General features: G+C 42.1%; 2 protein-coding genes and 1 pseudogene across 2 annotated transcripts; 1 reads left to right on the plus strand and 2 right to left on the minus strand.

Annotated features, from left to right (window-relative positions):
• The first annotated feature begins 7,364 nt into the window (after positions 1–7,364).
• Positions 7,365–8,550, plus strand: LOC117591058. The gene is made up of 2 exons (XM_034284158.1): positions 7,365–8,320; positions 8,383–8,550. The coding sequence occupies exons 1-2, from the start codon at positions 7,376–7,378 to the stop codon at positions 8,548–8,550; spliced, it is 1,113 nt and encodes a 370-aa protein (XP_034140049.1). The 5' UTR covers positions 7,365–7,375.
• Positions 8,551–11,499: 2,949 nt separating this feature from the next.
• LOC117591084 lies at positions 11,500–12,228 on the minus strand (annotated as a pseudogene).
• Positions 12,229–13,906: 1,678 nt separating this feature from the next.
• LOC117591068 lies at positions 13,907–17,276 on the minus strand. Its single transcript, XM_034284169.1, has 4 exons — positions 17,114–17,276; positions 16,960–17,051; positions 15,841–16,902; positions 13,907–15,208 (listed from the first exon to the last, which is right to left on the minus strand). The coding sequence occupies exons 1-4, from the start codon at positions 17,149–17,151 to the stop codon at positions 14,004–14,006; spliced, it is 2,397 nt and encodes a 798-aa protein (XP_034140060.1). The 5' UTR covers positions 17,152–17,276; the 3' UTR covers positions 13,907–14,003.
• Positions 17,277–20,100: the final 2,824 nt, after the last annotated feature.

Below are 20,100 nucleotides of genomic sequence, written 5' to 3' on the forward strand. Positions count from 1 at the left end.
AATTTCCATACCTCCCTCCCACACACATACTCAAACAAGATACAGCAACACCTTTAGGGGCGAGAGCAAACACAGAGAGAAAAAAAGTGTGGAAAATACTTGAAGTTTGGGGTTTGAACGACTCGGGAGTTACCTTTCAGATAAAGTATTTTTGAGTTGCAAATTTGTATGTGATTGATTTTATAATTGTCAAATCCCTTGACAGATTGTCAAAGCAGTTTCCAGGCTAGGAAAACCCGCAGTTTGGCCATTAGATTAATGTGAAATTTTAAATAGCGACATATAATGAATAAACCTATCAGAATCTACACAGATCATAAATCTATACCCTCTCCAACCTTCGCTGGAACCCGTTTATACCCTTTCAGACACCCTACAATTGCCCAGAAATACTGAGGGAGTAAAAAAAATGCTCAGCTTGCAACATTTTATGCTGATCCCTGCCAGGCAACAAAACACACATAATCTTCAAAAAGGAAAACAACGAAACGCAGCTCAGCGCTAGATGAGAACAACTGTGGAGGGAAAGGATGAACAAACAAAATATTTATGTCTCCAAGCCACCTAACTTGCAACATGCTGCCCGGCGATAAACGTAGTGCCACCCGAACAAAACGGGAACCCAGAACACCTACTACAGAAGAGTGTGGGTGGGGTGCTCTCTTTTTATGCAAAGTGCAGTAGGGTGGTGTGCAAGGAAAACAACAACAAACATCAACCAATAATGCAGACACGATTATGTCCAACCAAGACCAAAAATAGTTACGGCCAACAGAAGGACAACTCCAGCTTCGAATGTGAAGTGTCAGGACGCCAGCGGGTGGAGTAGCAGACAGAACACACTCGCAAATGCACACAGAGGGATGGGGATTGCTGCTCGAGCATGCAACCCACAGATGAGTCCAAAAAAATTGAGGCAACACTCCTCTCACGACAAATGAGAAGTGGGAAAAAGGCAAAAAAAAAAAGAAAAAAAAAACAAAAAGGAATGAAAGAAAGCCAGAAAAGAGAAAGAGAGCAAAAAAAGCCGAAAGTGTTGCGCAATGGGCGTTGCTTCAAGTCGGCTGAACACACACTCACCAACACATAGAGGGGACATTCACCAACACTTTCCTGTGATTTGTGTCACTGACGAGCATTGCAAGAAATGTTCACGATAGAAATTGTAGTTGATGCCCAGCCTGAACAAGTTTCCTGACCAAAAGGACTCCGTTTGCTATTCCTTTTTTTTTGTCGCAAAAATTAAAAAAAAAAACAAATAAACTAAAAAATTAAACAAACAAAATCTTACGATGACGAGTGACGGACTACATCGAGAGTTGCAGTATCAGTAGCAGCCAGGACAACGAAGAGAACCCCACGATGATTCCACTGACGAGCGTGAAACACAGAGAACCGAGCCAGACGCAGGCCACCTAACAAAGGAGGATCCCTTCTCCACTCTTAACAGCTCCTGGATAGGCTAGTGCGCTGCGCCATTCGTTTTGCCACACCGAGTGTCCTGTCTGGGTGCGCTCTGGTGTCCTGTAGCTGTCGTGGTTTCTGTGTGTGTGTGAATTTTGGATTACTTTTGTTTCCTCGCTTGCCATTTCGTTCAGTCGCTCGACAGCCAGTCAGCGGCGTCAGCGCCAAGTTTTACCCCATCTTTTGGGTGGCCTCTGCAAGGGAGAGGTTTGTTGGGCCTTTAAGGAGAGTAGCATGGATTTGATGAGGGGTGTCCACGCTCGAAGGACATTTTCGCAGCCCTTAGTGTCTGTCTGTGAGGAGGTCCTTTTAGCAAAATTTAATACTTATAGTGCCATGCCTGGCGTTCGTTTTGTTGCCACCGAAGCAAGCCAGCCATATACCCATCCCGCAGCTGCCTGCATAACGAAAACGCAAACAGAATTTATGTTGTGACATTTTAAATTGCGCAATTTTTATGAAATCCCTTTGCTGCGCCTCGCTTTCTTTCCCGCTCTCTCTCTCTCTCTCTCTCTCTCTTTCTCCTTGTTAAATTTACAACAACCAACTCTTGACTGCAACAAAAATTCTCAGGTCTCTCGAATGCGAATTTTGTTGTGTGCAACACTCGAAAAAAATAAACAGAAAAAATAAAAAAGATATATGTACGAGTCGAAGTCGAGTCGGCTTGTCCAAGTGCGAGGTCTTGCGCGAAAGCCCCTGTCAGCCTTTTACTTATTTTTTATTTAGACTCTTGACCAACGTCCGAGAAAACCGAGTTCGAAAAATGTCCGAGGCATCTCGCCCACCAAGAGACGACGACCAGAGAAAGCCCCACCATGATTTACGATGATGATGTGTTCTACAACGCGAGCGCATCTCCAACAGAACAGCAAAGCAACAACACAGCGGCAGCAACACATACCCCAAAAGGCAGCTGCAAGATTTCTTGTACTCGCTACAGCACACTGTCTCCCTGGGGTAGCTTTACATATTTTAAGGAAAAAGAATTCCGCCAGATGATCCTCTGGAATGCAATCGTTTGTTTGGGATTGCCAGTTGATGATGCAAAAAAACAAAACAAAAAACGAGGACGGAAGTTTGAGACGCTTCTTACGCGTCACAACTTTTATACTCGAAACTCAGTAGTACGTTTGTACCTTAGTGTTTTTTGTTAAATTGTACATTTAACATTATACATTTTTTCTTTATATTTTACATCACTTCTCACGGCACCACGCTCTTTTAGGTCGCCCCTCCCCAAGAGCCACCCACTACACGATGCAAAGTGTGGAATGAGAAAATTTGAAAAAATATAAAAAAAGCTGCTGGACGGAGTGGGGGTATCCACTCCAAATTAATTTCTTCATTCTTGCTATAATAATGATAATAATAATAATCTAATCCCAATTCGGTGATCAGATAGATATGGTCATTCCCTACGGAATTTCTCTTATATTCAAAATTTTGGATACAGCAGATTTTTGTAATTTTTTGGGTGGCGGAAGGGGGCGGGGCTAATTTTTTAATAACATGGTATCACTGTGAGCGTTCAGCAGTGAGGAAGGAAAATTTGGTAGCTCTAGCTCTTATAGTCTCTGAGAACTAACCGACAAACAAGACAGACAGACGGAATGGCGGACGGACAGTCAGACGTACTGAAATAAACTCGGCTGTTGATGCTGATCAAGAATACATATACTTGGTGGATCCGAAACGCTTCCTTCTGTGTGTTACATTTTTTTTGCACAAATACAATATACCATTTACTCTTCGAGTACCGAGTATAACAAAAATGTTAAGCCCTCAGTCTAGAAAAAAGGTGTGAAAAAAAGTTAGATTTTGTCGGGTAGCGTAATTAATGCCCAACCCAATATGGGCCAACATCTCTGCCTACAAAGTAAATATAATAGAAACATTTCAAGTCTTGCATCCGTTTTTTTCCTGTCAATTGATGAGTCACTTCCGCAACAATCACGTTGTGCACGTTTTTTGCCATATTTTCAAAGCACAAAAAACGCACAATTGGTTTGATATTGTGACATTGTTGTTTGTGTTTGTTTTTGGACTCTTTCTTGCTATTAATAAAAATTTACGATTATTGTTTTCACATTTTTCATGTTTTTGTCAAATATTAAAAACATAATTTTTCACACGAATTGGCGACAATGGATATCGGCAGCATATCGCTGATGTGTCCAAAGGATGTGTGTCTCTCTGAAATTTTATTGATATTCGCTGATGGAATCCGAAACGAATTGAAAACTGTGAGTTGCAGCGAGGAAACATTCGCTTGCGACTCATAACTCAGAGCTGTTCGGAGCCAGGACAGGACCAGGACCAGCACCAGGACAGGATATCCATGGACATAGACACAAATCCATTGGGCGATGGTCGACGATGGCATTCCCATTGTTGGTTGGTTGGCTGGCTGGTTGTTTGGGAGGATTCAGGGGACAATTGTCGGGCAATAAATGGATGTGTAGGGCTGTACATTTTTGGCGGATGGCCGATGAAAAAGTGCATATTATGCAATTCGACAATACGCCAAACATGTCGACATAACCGCCACCTCCAATGCCAGTTTCCTTTCCCCTACCAAACTCGATACCCATTGCGGCGGAAACGGAAACGAGCACACAAGCTCTTCTCTTCTTCATCTTTGACTGTGCCGCTGTCTCTGCCACGGGGTTTGATGGTGCTGCTGCTGCTGCAACAACGCTTTGCATATCAATGAAAATGCATAAATTTTTATTCGCCCTCAATTTTGCACGCTGTTTTTTTTTGTGTTATTTGTTGTTGTTCTGTTGCACTCCCGATGCTTGCATCGCCGCTCGCCCATTGCCCGATCATGTCGTCCATCAACAGGCATAAATCAGTGTTGAGGCAGCAGCCAATCCAACAACAAAAACACGTAGCTGCCCGGAAGCAGTCCGCACACACACACAAAAAATCCCTTAGCTCTTTTTGGGTTGCCCATTGACGAAACGTAATCCTTGCCACCCCCACAAGTTGAGAAAAAACTGCACCAAAGCAAAAACATTGAAAATCCATAAAAATGCATCATAATTTCGTGGACTCAGGCCGTGGATCTGTGGAACTGGAACTGGATCATCGTCATCCACATCATCATCATCATCATCATCATCAGGGTATGCGTAGCAGCCAAATGGATAATAAAAAAACGGAGAGGAAGAGAAGGAAGAGTCATGCAACAAAGCCCGTAAACGACAAATCTACACATTAGGGTTAGTCAATAGTTGTTTTTGGTTGGAATTCCGGAATTAAAATGAAAATTAAAATTTTAAGGCATATTTTCTCCATATAAATTCGAGTTTTTGTGTTAATTGGTTAATTGGATTTTATACTCCAAAATCATTCAAAATTTCATTGAATCCCCAAATTGTTTCCCATACAATCACATTTGACTTACCCCAATGCGCATCATTTACATGCAACATGCTCCCACACTTTATGACGTACATACATATGTACATGCCATGCCCAACCAGTGACTGCAACAGTGGTTGCCTCCATCAAAAGCCAACAGCATGACCAAAGTGGGTGTCTCTGCCCAACTGCAGCCTGACTGCTGCGTTAATAGATTTGCAGTGCTTCAATACCTGTACGCTGTCCTGAACGTGTCCTGGAGCACCAAACCCACACCAAATGATTGCATATAATCACAGGATGCTCCAGTGATGGCGGTTCGGCTCGGTCGCTTTGTTATACTTTTTCTCGGCCAAAAAGTGGCCGTAAATTTTACTTCATTTTTTCTGGGGACACAAGGCAGCAGCGAGATCCTGTGCACAATTTTTGAGTGCATTCGATGCGATATGTTGGCGGCCTGTCCACATGTCAGCCTTGCATTTATTTATTGAATTATGACTCTTGAGAGGGAGCCACACAAAAGGTACAAATTGCAAATGAAATACGGGCATGAAGAATGATGGAGAACCAGAAGCAGGATGAGCAGGAGGAGGAGTGAAAAATGAAGAATGGGTAAGTGCCTTTGTTTAGGAATTTAAATTTAAAAAACTGAAATATGATGTTAGAGGGGAGGGAACATCAGCAGGAGGCAGCCATCGGATCTTAATTTGCTTCACGCACTGTTTGTCCTCTATTTAAAGTGTACCCCAAAAGTCAACAGCCGCGAGGTGGCAGATGAAAGAAGCGCAGCATAACCAACAGCAGCAGCTGCTGTCTTCATGTCTCTAAGATTTTACACAGTTGTGCAAATGTGCAAATATTTGAGTCCGCGCTGCCTTTTTAATTGTTTCTAATTTCAAATGTTGACACGAAACCCACACACCCACACTCACACATCTGTTCCAGTAGGAAATTGTGTCCCATGCGCTATCTCGCTGTTGACACTGTCTCGGTGTTGACCCCCATCCAATTCCCGGTAGGTGCATAGTTGCGAGATGCCTTCCGTTTAACCGAGTAGTTTTCATTTCTTTTGTTAAGGTGCCGTCACGTTTTTTGAACAAAGAGACACATTTTAATTAACCAAGTAAGCAGTGGGAGTGGAATGAAGCTAAAAAAAATTTTTAAATGGATTTAACTCGGGGAATTTATAATTTTCTAACTCAACCTGTTGACTTGGCACGCGATGCTGTAGCCAACACAGGCACTTGTGCGGTGCGTTGTGAAGCGGTAAACTTCTTAAGACTCTTCTGCTTCATTGTTTCAAATTCTTTAGAAGGGTGTAGTTTGTTCTAAGATATCTGTGTAATTAACTGTTCGTATTCATTAGAAAGTGTGAATTTTGAAATTTTTTTTTATGTTTGAAGATTTAATTTAACAATAAAACGAGAAGGGACATGTGATACGCTTCTTACGCGTCGCAACTTTTATACCCGGTACTCAGTAGGACATCTGTACCTTAACGGTTCCTATCAAATTTAAAATTTTTTCTTCATCTGTCATCTACATCTACATAACTTCTCACCCCAACAGGCTCTATTAGCTCGCCCCCTCCCCTAAACCCGCATACTACACGAATTAGAGTGTGAATGAGAGAATGTGCAAAAAGCTAAACATTTGCTGGCAATTAGCCACTGCAAATTAAATTCTCCATTCTGGCTATAATAATGATCCAATCGGATCCCAATTCTGAGATCTGATAGATAAGGTATTTCCCTACGGAATGGCGTTTTTAGATTTCTTGTATCTTCAAAACTGTGGATCCCGCAGATTTCCGCGATTTGCGGAGGCGTAAGGGGGCGGGCGAAATTTTTAAATAAACTTGTAGCGTTGAGAGCATACAGCCATCTAGATACTAAATTCGGTGGCTCCAGATTTTATAGTTTCTGAGAACCAGGCGCTCAACAAGACGGACGGAAGGACAGACGGACGGACAGACATAGCTAAATCGACTTGGCTATTGATGCTGATCAAGAAAATAGGTATATCTATTTGTCCACTTTGTGCACAAATACAATATACCCTATTTACTCTTCGAGTACCGGGTATAAAAAATGTTCAACAGTCGTAATTTTTGTTGAAATATAAATGGTTACTGCGGATTTTCAGCATGAATAAGCTAAATTCAAAAATGTAAATGTAAGGGTAAAAGTTCTAACCAGCTGAAACACAGTTTGTTGACTTCCCAAAAATCCCCAAAAATATTATTTGAATCTTATCCTGAAATATAAATAACTTTTCGGGAACCCAATTCTGTTATTCTGTTATAATCCGAAACTCTTGATTTACTAAAAATGCAAGAAAAAACAATTTGGTGACCCCAAACATAATAGTAAAAGTTTCCCTCACAACTAAATATCTCCTACAACTATTTGTTGCAGTGTGCACACTTCACGCTTTGCTGTTCATAATTCGTCACATTGCGATGGACAGATAAAGGCCTCCCAAATGGAAAGGTAACTTAGCTTTGGTTCAGCTTTAATTTCAGTTCTGTTTTTAGCTCGAAATGAATAACTCACGTGTGCTGAGGGCCACAAATATTGTGCTGATGCTGTCTGGCTATCAGATTTATTGGATGGACTCGAAGACCCAACGATTCCGATTGTCCCTGCCTGCCATTGTCAATATCCTGGTACTGGGATGCATTTATGCAGTCTGCTTTGCGCAGCATTTTGATGCGTCCTCATCGATGCTAACAATACTAAAGAATGTCTCCACATTTCTGTTTGGATTGACAAGATTGCAATTGCTGCTGGGTGTCAAAGCGTGTGTCTATGCGGTATACTCATCCGTGAGAGCAGTGGGAGTAATCAACCCATTGCTGGAGTCTCTAGCTGGAAAGGGAAGATCATTTCGTAAAGAAGAAGCCGTGGCCTATGCTCTGTTGGTGTCTACTTTTGGGATTCTGCTCTGCTTTGGTTTCTACATTGCCTACGAAATGATATTCGAGTTGCCACCATTGCAGGATGCCATGATCGGAGCGGCTCTCTTTATGCCACATCTCTGTCTTGCCGGTTCGCTGAGATTGTACAACATTTTGACCTGGATAATGCGTGGCAAGTTGCAGGAGATCAAAACGAATGTGGAGGAGGCCCTCAGTGCCAACTTGAAGAAAGATGAGGTGGAAATGGCTTCTACATCCTGCACGGTGTCTGTCAGTAATTCCAGTCTGGACAATCTGGAGAGTCTGCGACAACAATTGCAGCTCCTTATAGCCCGTTTCGGTGACTTTTTCGAGGCAATGCAGCACTCTCTGTTGTTTCTGGTCACCATGAACGGAAATTGTCTGCTTTTTGGTGTCTATTCGTATATTTACTATCAAAAAACCTGGCATGTTCTCTTTGAGGATCGCAAACGGAGAATTTTCTATGCAGCCAATGCCTCCATTTATGCCTGCATTGCTTGGGATTATTTGTGTTTATTTTTGGTTCAATTCTTAATGGAAAAAGAGGTGAGAAATGTAACTGAATATTGTGTCTATTAACCCCTGCTTTAATTCTCACTCTTTTACAGCGTCTTGGATTCCTTAAGATCCTTGAAACCTTTCTATCGAAAAGATGTTCGTTGTCCAAGCGTTTTCGCTCTCTGGCTAAGGATGTTAAAGGCACTTTACTGAACACTTCCCAGCACAAATTTCTCTCCATTTGTCGCTTTGATGTTCTGCATTTCATTTTGGTATAGTTTTGCACGGGGATAAGATATTTTTCCATATTTCTAAACCATTTTTCCTTACAGCTGCTATTCTTTCAATATCTTTTAATTGCCCTTATTGTAATGTATCAATATCTGAATGATGAAATTGCGCAGTTGAAAGAACAATTTGATTCGGCAGATGATGAATAAATAAATAAGCAAAGGGCAGTGATTTGCGCTACGTAACTAGCCATTAACTCGAGCGGCACTCTCCATCGTTTTTTGGGACAACAACTTTTAATTAATTATCTACATATGCAAAACTTAATCTATAAATTTATCCGTTTGCCTGAGCCCAACAGTTTGACAACAAATCACTATTAAGATGCTAATAAAATGGGAGCACCGACTGCCCAATCAAAGTTAAATGTTTGTGGCTTGAAAACTTGCTAAAATATGGATAATCTATCTATATCTATATATATATATAAAAGAAAGTCGTATTTTGTAAAGCACTTATAACTCGAGAACGGCTGGACCGATTGCCATGGTTTTTGATTTGTTGGATTTGTTTCCGTCGCGAGTAGCAGAATACATCTTAAAAACAACTTATGGCCTGTTTGTTGCAGCCTTAAAGCCAAAACTTTATTTTTTCCTGAAGACATCATGTGTGTGTTCAGAAATTTGTCTAAAAAGTTCATTTGTTCATTTGTTGTTCATTTGTATTTTTTTAATCATATTTAATATTTGTTTTATTTATTTGTTTAATTTTGTATTATTCATTTTAATAACAATGCCGCGTCCTAGAAGATCTAATCTTTCCCAGCGAAGCCGTAATGCAATTAGGCAACGGAATAGCTCTGAAACATGAGAACAGTGCCGCGTTAATATGGAGCAAAGAAGGGCCTTAATTCGTGCTTCTCAAACACAAGAGCAAAGATAGAGAAATCGTCGAGCTTATCGTACAGAAGAACAGATGAATAATCTTCGAAGTGCAAGAAGAAATGGTTTGAATCGAGCAGCGTTTCTGTATGATTGCATTATCGACTACAGCTTGCATCGTTTAGTTTGCATTGGTCCAATGGACGTTGTTTGCCAGCATTGTGGAGCATTGAAGTCTGCTGGTGCAACGCCTGGTTTGTGCTGCCTTAGTGGTAAAGTGAAATTGCCATTATTGGTCCCGCCACCAGAGCCATTGTGCTCCCTGCTTTATGGCGAAACACTAGAATCCCGACATTTTCTAGCGAACACTCAAAAATACAATGTCTGTTTCCAAATGACTTCATTTGGGGCGGAAATTATCGAAGAACACAGATATAATCCGACATTTAAGGTAATCTTATCTATATATATAAAATAAAGTCTAACTATAACTATGGTTTTGACTTTACAGATTCAAAGCCAGATTTACCATCGCATTGGATCATTGCAACCTATAGAAGATGCACAGCATAAATTCTTGCAAATATACTTCATGGGCAATATGGAAGAACAGCTTGACAGGCGTCAAAGGATCAACACAGCTACGAAAAGAGCAATTCTCCAAGATCTGCAGCAAATGCTTCATGAACATCATGCATTGGTCAGGCTGTTCAAGACTGCTTTAGAGCGCATGCCAAGTGATGACTATAAAGTTGTTATCAGAGCAGATAAAAGACCAGCTGGAACACATGAGCGCACATTTAATGCTCCAACAATCGATGAAGTGACAATCCTGATTGTTGGTGAAAACTTGGAAACACGTAATATTGTACTTACACGACGCAATACTGGACAACTACAAAGAATATATGAAACACACCGTTCGTCGGCAAGTGTTCCAAACGGTATCCACGAAAATTGACGGTAGAGACCATTACAGGCAACGATGGTTATCCATTGTATCGGCGTCGATCGCCCGATGATAATGGTAGAACTGTCACAACCAAAGTGAAAGGAAACGATTTCGTAGTTGACAACAGTTGGATTGTTCCATATTCGCCACTTCTTTCCAAAACATTCAAAGCACATTGTAATGTTGAGTATTGCAATTCGGTCAAGTCAATTAAATACATTTGCAAATATGTCACGAAAGGGAGCGACATGGCGGTTTTTGGTATCCAAATATCCAATACCAACGATGAAATCACGCGCTATCAAGTTGGTAGATATGTGAACTGCAATGAAGCAATTTGGCGTATATTTTCATTCCCTATTCACGAACATCATCCCACTGTTCGGCTCAAGAAATTACGATCTTGAGGTGAATGAGGAGATCCATAACCTGACTTTGCTCTTGATCGAAGATATGTGTTACCTCATGTGCGGCAGTTTGTTAGTTAGGTTAGGAATGCCAGCGCCAGATCGCGGAATGAATGACGCATTTAATAGAGAATTGGAACGTGAACATGAATATGATCCACATGAACTAATCCAATCAGTTCAAACGAATGTACCTCAGTTGAATCCTAAGCAGAGGGAAGTCTATGATACACTGATTAATGCAATTGATGATGGAAATGGCGGCTTATTTTTTTTGTATGCCCCCGGTGGAACTGGGAAGACATTCCTCATGTCATTGATTTTGGCCACTGTACGTGCGAGATCCGAAATTGCGGTAGCAATTTATATGAAATATATATTTTTGATGAAATTAAGTGTACTTAAGGTTGAATTATATAACTTCTTAGTTCAATTATAAGCTTTTTTATTGTGATAAACCTGGACTTTTTGTTTTGTTTGACTATTTCTTTTTGGAGTTATTTTTGCTGCTAATTAAGACTAAACACTTAATATGTAAATGGAGCCAAGCACTCTTTACGATGTCAAACATCGTAATCCTTATCATTAGAATCTGTGAAACCCTAGTCCACGATTAAAGTAAAAAATATATTTTACATGTAAATTAATGTTAAAATTCCTGTAAATTAAGATAATTGCTTTAAAGGCAACAAAATTTTACCAATAGAGAGTTTTCATGAGAGTGAGAGATCATCTTTAAGGAGTTGTGTGTTGTGTTTACTTTGCTGGCTTCTTTCTTTCGAGCTACTCTACCTTCTTCTCTATGACATTAACAAACTACTGGATGGCTTCTCCGTCTAGCATCCTCAGTGGTTTGTTGTTCTCCATAATGGCCACCTCCAGATTGCTTTGTCCCGTGCGAGCCACCTCTAGAAGCGCTCAAATTGCCAACTTGACGACCTGCCAACTTGCTTCTCCAAGAATTCGCGCACTGTCCGGCTCTAGCGACCGCATTGGCCTTGTATTCATAGAAAATACCCGATGGTTCCGTTACAAGTGGATACAAGTGCGCCGTGCCATCGCCGTCAAAGCCGCCAATCAGACAGGAAATACCAAAGGGACGACGACTATTGCTCTGCGTGTACTTCTGCTTTAGCTGGGCAACGTAACGCGCAATGTACTCCAGCGACGGCTCATCCTCGACATTAAGGCGATGGTTCTGGCACTCCACTTGGGCACGGTTAATCAGAAAACGCGCATCGGCAGTGATACCAGCAAAGGTCATGAGAATATGTCGGTCGAGCATTCAAATTTTGGTCAAATTTTCTTCATCCACCTCCAGCTTGTCCACCGATCTCTTCTCTTATTTCACAGAATGTTAAAATTTGTAAGTTTTACCATCCACCACGGTAAAACTTACAAATTTTGCGTAAGGCAAGGCAAGGCTTGCAGCAAATGCCCATCGGGGGAGAAAACTGTAACGGCGCGATCACAACGTGAAGACATCTCTAAGAATGATTATTTACAATTATTTTAAATGTTATTTGACGTTCACCAGAATATTAACTGTTTTTTTATTGTTTATTGTTTTCTTGACAAAAAAAAACACAAAGAAGTCATTTCACGACACAGAAAAAGTTTTGCTGTAAGAGAACTGGTTCGGATCGCTCCATTTGCCTTGCGCCAACCAACACTGGACTGTTAATTCAGTGTTGATTGCCAGCTCATTTGGATTTATTATACCCGGTACTCAAAGAGTAAATAGGGTATATTGTTTTTTGCGTACAAAGTGGATGTATATAACGCACAGAGAAACGTTTACGACCCTATAATGTATATTTGTATATATCCTAGATCAGCATCAATAGCCGAGTCGATTGAGCCATGTCCGTCCGTCTTGTTCAGCACCTGGATCTCAGAGACTATAAAAGCTAGACCCACCAAATTTTGCATCCAGACTTCTGTATACTCACACTGTTCAAATTAGCCTCGCTTCCTTCCGCCACCACAAAGGGCGAAAATCTCCCACAGCCACAATTTTGAAGATAAAAGAAAACTAAAAACGCAATTCCGTTGGGAAGATAGATATCACTATCTATCAGTGATCAGGACTATCGCCATTATTGGGACTATAATGGGATCAGATTGGATCATTATTATAGCCATAATGAAGAAATTAATTTTCAGTGGCTAAACCCACCCCGTCCAGCAGTTTTTTTTTTATTTTTTGCACATTCTCACATTCACACTCTGCTACGTGTAGTGTGTGGTTCCAGGGGAGGGGGAAGTGATGTAGATGATAGATGAAGAAAATATGTAAAATTTTATAGAAACCGATAAGGTACAGATGTAGTACTGAGTAGCGGGTATAAAAGTTGTGAAGCGTAAGAAGCTTCTTACACGTCCCTTCTCGTTTTCTTGTCGTTTTATTACGATAAAATCGAGTTGATTCCCTTTATGTTAAACTCCGCTTAGGCACTGTGGATAACAACACATGCAAGATATCGGCCAATTAACATAGCTCGTGTGGGGGAAAAACTACATAATACTCACTATGAAACCACCTACCCAGACACACACACACACACACACTCCGTTCCATTGACCTGCCTCTGTGAGGTGGCATGCAACTCAGTGGAGATACTGATGAGCAGATAAATTCATTAGGCAAAAACCATGTAATTGTTCCACCAGGGCGACGACGACAGCGACAACAAGGACTATGGCAAACAGGAGCACAAGCCAGGATGTGGATGTGGCTCAGCTGGCAGCAATGCAACTCTGCAGCCCGACAAACACGGCAGCTCGGCAACTCAGACGACCGCAGATCTGAAGTTTTGCTTTGCAGCCAGAGAGTTTGGAGTCACGAAGCGTTACTAAATACAAATTAAACAAATCCATAAATAATGTTTAATAATATTAACAAGGATATTAGCAGAGCACACAGATAGAGAGAGAGAGAGAGAGAGAGAGAGAGAGGGGGCGAGCGGAGCTACAGATGCGCTTCTGCTTATGGGTGTTCCTGTTTTGTTTGTGCACCGCCACCCTGCATGCTGCATGCCACCACCCATCCTCTCGCCTGCTATGTACCACCACCAATCCCACCCGTGGTTGCTGTTCCCCCTCGTCCTTTGTTTGGTTTATGGGAATGTTTCCACTGCCACCAGGGCTAGTCTTACATGGGTGTTTTCATCCTTATGGATTTTATTCTTTGGCAGAATTCTAGCTCTCATTTCTAAAGCTACAAAAATCTTTCTTTGGTTGTTTGTTGGGTTTTAGCTTCAGGATTCGGCCTTCATTTTAGCTGCTAATTTCATCTTTAACTGTCGCAGCCTTTTCGCATCCCCAATTTGTTTATTCAAGCGCGCCAGTTTCAGTTGCAAAACGAGCTTGCGAGGCATTTTTTGAGTGGGTCTAACCTCTGGAGGTGATCCTTTTAGGGTGGTGTCATTTGAACTGGACGATGAGGCGATCAACTTGCGCTTTCGAGGTAGCATAGGGGATACACTTCGTAAACGTCGCTCCACAATCCCATTCCTCTTTGGTTTTGAACGAAGGATAGCTGGAAATTGTTTGGGCGCATTGTACGTACGATGACGTATGGGCGGACTAGGACAGCGACGCTGTATGGGTCGACTAGGGGAGCGTAGGCGTTTAGGAGGACCAGGTGAGCGACGGCTCATGGGATGCATGTGAGCACGACTATGGGATGGACGGCGCATGGACAAACGACTGGGTGATCGACGGCTCTTGGGAGGACTAGGGGAGCGACGGGACGCCGACCGACGGTTACTTGAATGCGGCGATCCTATCCGGTAGCTGAGTCGTCTATCCGAAATTCTACTTGTCGAATGTGCTGGTCTCGGACTCGGCCTAGTGGATTGATAGCGTTGATTTTCGGCTCGACAATCACGACTGGAACTGCGAGAACGACGGCGCTTTGTGACGGCCTTCAATGAGCCAAGGTGTCTGATATATCTAGGAGGAGATACACTGGGTGACAGTCCGGATCTGGAGCCAGATCTCTTCAAAGTGACTGGCAACGAGTCGGGTTTCTGTAAAGTAGCTGGCGGCGACTGAGTCATATTTGCTGTGACTGCCGGCGATTGGGTTTTATTTCCAGGGACTGGCTGCGAATGGGTTTTCTTTCGGCTAACTGGGGAAAAGCCACCGGAGTGGGTCTTCTTGTGGCTATTCCTGCTAGACAAGTCTCTCTCCTTGGTGGGGGATAATGAATTGCTTTTGCTTTTCCATGTGATCGAAATGCCAACCGTGTTCGTGGTCCGGTGGGTGACCAACTCCTGCCGCTGCTTAACCTCTTCCATGCCAAAGGGCAATGCCTTAATGAACAATGGAGTCCGCAGCAGCGGACCAATCCTCATAAGTGGCCTTTGCTGTAGGAAGAACGGCTCTGCATCCGATTTCTCGTAGTGGATGACAGGAATTAATGCAGGTGGCACAAGTCCCAGAAAATAATTGCCCGAAACTGAAATAATTCAAATTAATATAATTACGACGCTTCGTACGCGTCACAACTATGATACCCGGTACTCAGCCAGTACATCTGTATCTTAGTGGCCTTTTTAGAATTTAACATTTGTTTTAAATCTACATACATCACTTCTCCCGCCAACACGCCCTTTTAGCTCGAAAGCCTCACATACTAAGCGAGAAAGACTGAGCAACAAAAAACAAGCATAAGCAAAGGATAATGCTGGACGGGGTGGGGGTAGCCACTGCAAATGAATTTGTTCATTATGGCTATAATAATGAACTGAGCCGATCTTATCGCGAATCTAATCGATATGGCCGTTCCCTAAGGAATTGGGTTTCATTGATTCAGTGTGATATCACATGAGCTTTCACCCAAAATTTAGTGACTAGCTCTTATAGTCTCTGAAAAACAGGAGTCAAACAAGACGGATAGTTGGCCAGACGGACAGACAGACATAGAATCGGTAATTGTTGCTTTTCAAGAATATATGTACACGTGTATATACTTTATGGGGCCGGTAACGTTTCCTTCTGTGCACAAATACAATATACTCTATATACTCTATTTACTCTTCGAGTACCGGGTATAAAAAAAACACTGAGTGAGGAAGGGCGTTTACGCACCTGAGGCGCCTCTGGGGACAGTCTTTGTCAGCTGTTTCCTTTCAAACATCTGATAGCAGGTATTGCCCTTCGCATCGTTCCCTTTGTCGGGTTTGCAGAATGAATCATCATCGCTGGGAACTTCACCTTCTTCGCGGTCACCGATTGACTGTGGTTTTTCTTTCTGATTGAACTTTTTTGATATTTTAGATTGTTTCAAATTTCTGCCAGCTGCACCTTCTTGGCAGTCACTTATTTGCAGTTGATGTTTTTCCTGCTTGAAATTTGTTGATGGCTTCGATTTATCCGAATCTCTACTAACTTTGAAGTCTGCGCAGTCACCGATTGGCTGTGGGTTTTGTTTCTGTTTAGACTTGATTGTTGGCTCCGAGTCTCTACTAACTTCGCCTTCTTCCAGTGCAATCGATTCAACAGTAGTTTGTTCTTTTACCTGATTAACTTTCTCCGTTAGGGTTAAATACCCTTTAATGAAATCAGCGGATTCATTTTCCTCAATTCCCGAAGCCTCCTGAAGATTCTTCTTTGATGGCAACTGCTTGATATCTTCGCTTTCATCGCTTTCATCGCTTTCAACTTTTTCTTTCAGAAAATTGGCGTTATTTTGCTGCTGCTGGTTGAACTCAGGGCAATCCTTTCTATCTTTGAAACACTCAATAGACTGCTCAATAACAACGGTTTTAGCTTTCTGTGCTTCCAGTACAGCTTCCTTCTTATTGGTAAGAAACTCAGGAACGTAAGGAATGAGCTCCTCCGAATCGCCCACCTCCATCTGTGCACATTTATGATGCTGATTTAAATCCTTAGAGTCTGCCTGTTGTGTCTGTTCAATTTTCCTGAATTGTGGCTGTATCTCTGCCTGGACGTGCGCCATCTTAACTGCTACACAATCAAATTTATCCATGGCCTTGTTGCTGCGCGTTTGCCTTTGCGTTTCGTCCATTTTATCACGGTATTCCTTCCTTTCCTTCCTTCCAGCCATTTGCCATAATTTGCCAATTTCCATATCATCTCGGTGAGCGACAATTTTGTCAGCAGCCACCGTCTCCTTCAAAGTGTTTTTCCCTAAAATGTTTAGGCTTTAAGCAATCATTTTCATACAGAATCAAACCTAATGCTTACCTTTATTCGTATTTATGAATATTTTGCCATTTACTTCATGGTTCTTTGGAGTTATTAGCGGAACACTGCGTTGCTTTTTTGGTGCCGCTGAACTGTAAAAAAACCCTTGAACTGCATGCAAAATTATGGGAACATTCACATAGTTAATACATACACGAATTTATTAAAAAAGTTTTCACTTTCCTTGGACATCTTTGTGACTCGATGCTTTGCGCACTTACAATTTCAGAAATGTTCAATAAATGTTTATTAAATGTTTATTAAATTAAATTGAAATGACGCCACTCCAGAAATGTTCAATGCGAAGCTTTGTTGAGTTGCCAGACTGTTGTGGTTGAAAAATATGTATATTTGAGTAAATTTCAAGTCATTTTATAACTCAGACAGCAAAATCAAATCACAATCCATTACGTTTTAAATCGGCATAATATAATATTAGAAATATTTGAATGTTCGAGAAATTGAATGTGGTTACATTTTGAATGTGCACAAAATCATAATAGATAATTTAATTATAAACAGTATACAATAAATCAAAGAGCATTTCCTTTAATCACTGATTTTATTTGTATAATTCAATCAATTAACGAGGAGGGACTATTGTGAGACGCTTCGTTTGCGCCACACCTTGTATACCCGGTACTCAGTCAGTATATCTGTGTTTCTGTATATCATTTTTTATTTCTACATCTGTCATCTACATCACTTCTCCCGCCGAAACGCCCTTTTAGCTCACCACCCTGCCCCAGTGAATCTGCATGAGTTGCGAAATTTGAAATACTTTTGTAACAGTGTGATATATTACAGAAATCTGATGCAAAACATTGGATGCTCTATCTCTAATGGTTTCTGAGTACTAGGAGCTCATCAGGACGGACGGACAGACAAACATACATAGCTATGTACATATATCGACTCGGCTATACATACATACATATGTATAAACTCTATACTATAGAGTCTATAGGGTCGGAAACTTGCTTCTGTGTGTCGATATTTACTCTTCGAGTTCAGGGTATAATTAGATAAAACACAAACAACCCCAATCCCAAGCCAAAATTCAGATTCGCCGTTGTCAGAGGGGTGCCCAACGCTTGGAGCAACAGCGTCAATTTACGCAAAATTGCGCCACTAAATTACTATACCGGTTTACGGAGAGGAAGGCGAGGCCACCAAAAGTAGATTCCCCTTCCCAAAACCAGACCCGACCCTAAAAACAAAACGAAGACGAGCCGAAACTAACGGAAACATATTACGCCGACTTGAAACAAAAGGAAACAAGAAAGAACCGCCACCAAAAAAAGGCGACAAGTGAGAGACGAAGACGGGACATGGAGAGAGCATGGCTGTGGTGAAATGCCCAGCAAAGACCCCGCCACAAACAAAGGATAAACATCGCGGAAAAACGCAAAGCATCAGCGCAATGCGGCAATGGAGTTACCTGATGCGCCACAACAGGTGGACAGGAGGAACGGGTAGGGGCATGTCCCTCAGGACTTGTAAATAGCAACATGGCAAACAAGTTTAAAAGTTTTTGCCTCCTCTTGTTCTTTGGCATTTCTTTATGCCACGGGGGTCGGGCCCAGAACATAATCGTTTCTCATTTCAAGGCCCCAGATGAGGAGGAGGCTCATACTCGCCTCCTGTTTCTGGGGATGCAATTTAGTTTTGAGCGTAATTTCTTTTAATAGCGCCAGTCGACAGATACAATTTAGCAAACCCAAAAGAAGATGTCCTGCCCTGACACCTGACATTGCGCCCCTCCACACTGCTTGCTGGCAGGTCAAAGGTTGGCGGGCAGCGGGCTGTGTCCGGATATCGCAAGTAAATTGCTTAATTTTGGCCATGTCTCCGAGCTGTGGGGTTTTAGGGTTTTCTTTTGTTTTATTGGATGGCAGAAGAGGGCGCTCGAGAGCAGCAGGCAGTCAGGCATGCCGGCAGGTTGACGTTTTCCGTGCTATGACGATTTCATTTGCATTTTATGATAATTGAACTTCATAAATATGTCACGCGCCAGCATCTTAAAAGTAGCAGAAGGTAAGACGCAGAGCTTGGTGCCCCTTAACACTGCCACCAGGAACGGTGTGGGACTCTGGGTGTTGGCTCTGTGGCATGTGCCTCATAATTATTTTGAAGTGTTGCCATTAATTTGAAATACTTATGACCGTGTGGGTGGCTGGACGATAAACTGCTACACAAGAGGGGGATCACGATGCTTACAATTTAAATATGTTAAATAAGCATAAATTATGTACATATGTACAAAGAGGGCACAGATAGTCTTTGGTTATCAAAAAATGTTGCCCCAGAATGCAGTTGTAGGCTACTTTGGATGCGGCTAAATATCCTCCAAATCGAAGCTAATTTTAGTCAAGTAACCGCCAGGAAATATCCTACCCCAAATACCACTTCAACACTGAGATTCCCATACAACTCTTTGGCTTGTCGTGATAGCCAAAAAAGATAAACATTTAACGCCTCATTAGAACCCGGACATTTGGCAACAAAGCAACGGCAAAGCATCCATCTTGAGGCACACAACAGAGGGAGGGGAGCGATTGAGGGCGCCAGGGACCATGAATAAGCTCTGTGCATAAACAGGATACACTATGTGTGTGTCTGTACCAACGGCAATGAATATTAATGAGATGTCATCAGTCTTTCGTCAAATTAAAACGCACAGCCCCAGCGGCCCAGAATGAACGACATTGTTGAGACTTGGTGAGACCTGTCAGGAGCAAAACACCAGAAGGCAAGGACATCGATCTCGCTCCTCTTGGGTGCATATCCTGCGGTAACTTTTCTAATTGTTGCCAACACAACGCGAATAAATCAGGCAGCCAAAAAAGTGCCTGAAACTAGCTCTTCCACCATGGAATTAAAGCCATTTGTTTTCCCAGTAGTTGAGTGTATTTCATCAGGGTTGCCCGGAGGGTGCTACGGGCTAGTCAAGAAGTCACGGCTTAACCCTTTTTGGGTTCGGGTTCGAAAGAGGGCAACGACGCGTCGTCAGCAGTCAGCATCATCGTCATCGTCACACGTCAGCGCACTATCATCACGCTTGTTTACACGCATAATTATGTGTGCTGAGGATTCCGGGAATATCCATGCGCCGTGACGACGACTCCAAGAGACGACACA

Source organism: Drosophila guanche, unplaced genomic scaffold, assembly GCF_900245975.1.
Source record: "Drosophila guanche unplaced genomic scaffold, DGUA_6, whole genome shotgun sequence".
In the NCBI taxonomy this organism is placed as follows: Eukaryota; Metazoa; Arthropoda; class Insecta; order Diptera; family Drosophilidae; genus Drosophila; species Drosophila guanche.